The sequence below is a fragment of the Cebus imitator genome, unplaced genomic scaffold (genome assembly GCF_001604975.1).
Source record: "Cebus imitator isolate Cc_AM_T3 unplaced genomic scaffold, Cebus_imitator-1.0 Scaffold98, whole genome shotgun sequence".
In the NCBI taxonomy this organism is placed as follows: Eukaryota; Metazoa; Chordata; class Mammalia; order Primates; family Cebidae; genus Cebus; species Cebus imitator.
The window spans coordinates 96,461-102,460 of NW_016107413.1; the positions used below are offsets into that span (position 1 = coordinate 96,461).

Here is a 6,000-nt window from a genome sequence, read left to right on the forward strand (position 1 = left end):
AACATTTACGGGCTCTAATATAACAGCTGAGCAGAACAAGTATCATTTAAAGAGACAGATATTAAAACATTCTTAAAACCCAAATATTTATTCAGAACAAAATTAATTGTAATTTAAGCAAATTAAACTGAATTATGAAAGCAACTAAATGCACTGCTTTCATTAGGTATCTTATCGATTGTAGTTCTAGATTTTTGTTAATTTTTGGTACATCTGCTCATATAAGTTTGAAGCAAACATTTGAACCGAGATGAGACTCATTATAAAATATGCAAACAGTCCTATAAACTACCATTTTTAAAAAGATTTTTATTTTAGAAAGATATCTGTACTTCCATGTTTGCTGCAGCACTGTTCACAATAGCAAAGATTTGTGTTTTTTTGTTTTGTTTTGTTTTTTGAGACTAAGTCTTGCTCTGTGGTCCAGAGTGGAGTACAGTGACACAATATCGGCTCACTACAACCTCTGTCTCCTGGGTTCAAGTGATTCTCTTGCCTCAACTTATAATTTTATAAGTTAAATTACAGCCAAATGACAAAAGCAATGAAATTATATCTTAAAATATTAGATTAGTGTGACAATGTAAGTAAATTATATGTTTTATTTGTTTAGGTTTAAAGCAAATCAGTTAAGTTAGTTTAAAGGAAAACACATAAACACAGATGCTTTAGAACCTGATGGACAACCATGTAAGTCTTTGTCATTGTTAATGTTATGTATTTTTAGACAATTCTCTTTATACACTGGTGAATTATTTTGATTGTCCAATAAACTTAACAAAGCACTACAAGTTACTTTTTTTTTTTTTTTTTNTTTTTTTGGAGAGAGAGTCTCATTCTGTCACCCAGGCTGGAGTGCAGTCACACTATCTTGACTCACTGCAACTCCCACCTCCCAGGTTAAAGTGATTCTCATGCCTCAGCCTCCAAAGGAGCTGAGATTACAGGTGCACGCCACCACACCCAGCTAATTTTTGTGTTTTCACTGGAGACGGGGTTTTACCATGTTGGCCAACCCAGTCTCAAACCCCTGACCTCGGTCGGTCCACCCTCCTCGGCCTCCCAAAGTGCTGAGATTACAGGGTGAGACAATGCACCCGGCCACAATAGCAAAGATTTGGAAACAAGTAGTGTCCGTAACAGATAAATGGATAAAAATGTGGTACTTATACACAATGGAGTACTAGTCAGCCATAAAAAAGAATGAGATCCTGTCGTTTATAACAACAGAGATGGAACTGGAAGTTCCATTATGCGAAGTAAAATAAAAAGACAAACATCACATGTTCTCACTTATTTTGGGGATCTAAAAATCAAAACAGTTGAATTCATGAGATAGGATGGTTATCACAGGCTAGAAAGGTAGTGGGAGGAAGAGGAGAGAGGTGGGAATGGTTAATGGGTACAAAAATAATACAAAGAATAAATAGAGCCTAGTATTTGACAGCACAACAGACTGTAGTCAGTAATATATTTGTAAATAATTAAGAGTATAATTGGATAGTTTGTAACACAAAGGATAAATGCTTGAAGGGATGGATACCTCCTTTAACACCATGTGATTATTAAGCACTGCATGTCTGTATCAAAAGAGCTCATGTACCCCATAAATATATACACCTAGTATGTACCCACAAAAACTAAAAGCAAAAAGATGTCATATTCTTAAAGGGAAAAAACAAGAAAGTGAGTACCCGCAATTTGTTTTTAGATGCATTATTTGAGGAAACATTTTTAAAAAGGACCTTGGGTGGAGTTCAGTTTTTAGTTCTATCACTTATCAAGTGTATGACCTTAGGCAAGTTAACATTTCTGTACCTCAGTCTCCTCAACTGTGAAACAGGGGTAATAACAGAACCTATCTCAGAATTGCTGGGAGATTTAAACCAGTGTGATTCATGTAAAGTGCTCAGTACAGTGTCCAATATGCTCAATAAATATTAGTATTTTTATTAGGTTCAATAAGTTCCAGCCAATCCTTCAATGACTAACTGTGGTTTAGTTTGGCATAGTGGTTAAAAGGGATTTCTGACAGTATACTTCTAGTAATATTTAAATCCTGGCTCCAGTACCACCTGCTAACAATGCAACCTGCTCTGCCCGTTGCATTGTATGTTCCCCTGTCTGCTACAGAGATAGTAACTGTACCTTTCTCAAATGGTTCTTATAGGAATTAAGATAACAAATGTGAAATGCTTAGTACTAGCCTGGCAGGCTTAGTGCCTAATAATTACAAATAAAAATTTATAGTCATATTATATGCATATTTTAGGATTCCTAGTCGCTACATCTAAGTTTAAATATACTTGGACAGCTTCTTTCTACTCAGAGACCTCTGAGGCTAGCTTATGATTCACTTGGCCACTTAGATTACCCATTTAAGGAACAGCATCTTTACTGTAAGAGTTGATAATATACACATAAAAGTGAATTTATAAAGATATTTGAGTTCCCAAAGTTGAAGATTCATTAAACTAACGTAGATGCTGAGTTTCTAAAGTCATTTCCCCCAGCAGATTATATAAAAGTATTATAGCTCAATACAATTTTTGCCTTTGATTATTAATTGAATCCTATGTGACATAAACACAGTAGCAATCTATATCCTGCCTAATTTTTGGCAGTTTTCGACTATGTGTAAATACATAAAGAAAACAGGTGTCCCAAAACTTGTATCTAAAGAGTAACAGATTATTCTTATTTTTATGAGATAGGATCCTGGCTCTGTCGCTGAGGCTAGAGTATAGTGCTAGGATCACAGCTCACTTCAGCCATCAACTCCTGGGCTCAAGCAAGCAGCTCACCTGAGACTCCTGAGTAGCTGGGAGTATAAGTATGCACCACCATGTCTGGCGTTTTGTTTGTTTGCTTGTTTAATTTTTGTAGAGACAGGGTCTTGCTATTTTACTTAGGCTGGTCTCAAAGTTCTGAACCCAAGTGATCTTCCTCCCTTGGCCTCCCAAAGTTCTGAGATTTCAGGCATGAGCCACCATGCCCAGCCAGATTACTCATTTTATGCCTGAACTCTGAATTTAAAAATTTTATGGGACAATTTTAATACCAAACAGAAAAGAAAATTACTTATAAATAACTAGAAAAAACTTTAAAGTCCAAAAATAAAAAAAAATTACTAAGTTGTATATAAAAACTCTTTAGAACATAATCTAAGCTATTAAAATTAATATAAATACCTATGATAAAATAAAAACACTTTCATGTATTTTCCTAATTATATCTATGTAAAAACATTCATGGAGAAAAAAATACCGTATTAGGGTAGTGGTTTAGATGTGATTCTACATAAAGGTTCTGAAAAAAAATCATTTATATGGAAAAACTCACTTCTCAAGTGTCCAAAAACATGAAATGTTATTGTACTTAGCAATATAATCCTCAATAAGCACAAATAAGATGAGAATTTAATTCTGTAAAACATATTCTGTTCCTATCCCAAATTGAACATTATCACTTTTTCTTCTCTAAAAAAATAAGGAGGAAAAGAGAAAGCTATCCCAATCAGGTCCACAAGGAGGTAAAAATACACATAAGGAAACAACAATTAACAATTAACTATTGCTATTGTCCATATACATCAGTAAAATATTTCAACTTTTATCTAAGTATCTATAGAAAGACTTTAAATATGAGGGATGCAACTAAAGTGAAGTCAACTTTCTTTTGTCCAAAGAACCATGTTTTAAATCACAATCTTTTTTCAAATGTAGTTTTATTGTTACTCAAGCTATCATGGCCCCCAAGCTGCCAAAAGAATTACTCTATAAGAATGTACATACACATTAAGTTAAAAAAGCTTGCCTTGCAGTACAGATAATTATCTAAACACTACTGTTTTTAAAATAACAAAGGCATAAATGTATTATTTTACTGAATAACTCAGGTTGGTAATTTATACATAGAAGTCAGAGATAATTATTGATAAACACCTTCTAATCTGAATTACTTTCTACTCAAGTGGCAGAAGTGGTCATTTCAACACTGCGGAAATCAACTGACTACACGACTTTCTTGCTCAAAAACCACGCATGGAGCAAACACAGTATTTACTTTACCCTCTATATCCACTTAAAAGACATGGTATAGAAAGGATCAAAGGGCAGGGAAGTGCTCTAGTCCTGGCCTCGCTAATTTCTAAACATTGTTTTAACTATGGGAAAGTCATTTAACCTTTTCAGTGCCCATAATCAAAAGATAATACTATCTAGCCAACTTGTTTTGATAAACCAAAGTATTAATATAGATGACGGCACAAATGCAAAACGCTATTATGAAGAGGGACAGGAATACATCTATCTACCTTGATGCAGTTTAGTGAAACTTCAATGATTCTATCTCCCTAAGTTTTTCTAGATCTAAAACAAAATCTAAAGTTTATAGATTCAGTAGCATCAATAATTGAAATTATTCTAAAGAACAGCATTAGAAATTCTTAAGATTATGTTCTCAGCATCAAAAGCAGCTATTAAAACTATGCAGCACACAGAAAGGAATGGTAATAAAAAGTAAATTATCAAGGAAAGAGCTAGGATTAGTATAAAGAGAAAAGAAAAACATGTGAACGTGAGAAAACTTTATTTGAAACATTAAAAAAGGGAGAGGTATAAAAATAAAAGAGGTTAGTAAAGAGCCAAAAAAGGATTTCTATTATTTACTCAAGAAGAAAAAGTAAATGTATTCCTATTGTCGACTACTTTATACTTTTACAATTTCACTCATTAAATTAAACACATTTATTCTATGAAATAAAATAGAAACTGACTTTATTTTAAGGGTTCCAGCATCCCAGAGCCAAAAACAAATAGTGCCATCTGCCCCAGTAGAAGATAGGTATCTCTTTGAGCCACTGCACAATGGTGAGAACTGAAAAGACAATCACAGAAAAAAAATCTTTACAAGAGTGACACAGTCCAAATAAAATCGACCTTTACCATACAAATAGCAACTAACAATAACAGTTAGAAAATGGTCAGAATTTGCCAAGATTATAACTACTATGTTATTTAAAGTCCATATATTTATAAAGAAAGCAGAAATACTCCTTTTCTTCATTTTAGTTGGCCTTATATACTGGATTATAAAAGTAACTTCTTAAATTTTACTTTAAATAACCAAAAGAGACTTCATTAAATTTACTTTACATTATAACAACAATAAAAATGTATAGGGATTGAGACAATTACCTGTAGTGATGTAATAGACGCACTGTGGCCCTGAAGAACAGCCAAAGGTGCACAGGTTCGAAGACACCAGACTCGAATCATTTTATCACAACTTCCAGCTGCTATCATGGTATTCTCATAGTTTACAGCCATGTCTGATATTTCAGCAGCATGTCCTCTTAAGGTAGCTAATAACCTCCCATCATCTGTTGCCCAGATTTTCACAAGACAATCATCAGAACCCTTAAAGCAAGAATAAACATTAATAGAACTAACCCTATAAATTTTAATTCAAAATCTTAACACTGATAAAGAAATCGTATCTGTTACATCCACTTCTGAACAAGTATATTTTTAAATACCAAAAAATGTTAAATATTTGTGTTAGGAATTTTCCTCTACACAAAGCTCTTTATTGAATTAAATCATTTAAAAGAGCACTTGTGTACTCATCATCAAGTAAGAGAAATGGGATACTGATGATAATTAACATTTACCTTTGTTTCCCTATCTACTGACAAAGTACCCTCAATGTGGATTTCTGTAAAAGAATTTGGGCCAGGCGCGGTGGCTCATGCCTGTAATCCCAGCACTTTGGGAGGCTGAGGCGGGTAAATCACGAGGTTAAGAGATCGAGTCCACCCTGGCAAACATGGTGAAACCCCATCTCTACTAAAAATACAAAAATTAGCTGGGCATGGTGGTGCACACCTGTAGTCCCAGCTACTTGGGAGGCTGAGGCAGAAGAATCACTAACCTGGGGTTGGAGGTTGCAGTTAGCCGAGATCACGCCACTGCACTCCAGCCTCGTGAGTGAGACTCC

The 6,000-nt window shown here is 34.2% G+C and overlaps 1 protein-coding gene across 6 annotated transcripts in view; it reads right to left on the minus strand.

Annotated features, from left to right (window-relative positions):
* The window catches only part of LOC108309848 (pleckstrin homology domain interacting protein), a 144,491-nt gene that overhangs the window by 81,437 nt on the left and 57,054 nt on the right, over positions 1-6,000 (minus strand). For all 6 annotated transcript variants that reach the window (XM_037741289.1, XM_017536401.2, XM_037741288.1 and 3 more), the window contains 2 exons: positions 5,199-5,420; positions 4,778-4,878 (listed from right to left, as the gene is read on the minus strand). In XM_037741289.1, the coding sequence (XP_037597217.1) occupies positions 4,778-4,878; positions 5,199-5,420 (323 nt within the window). The remainder of the gene's footprint in view (positions 1-4,777; positions 4,879-5,198; positions 5,421-6,000) is intronic.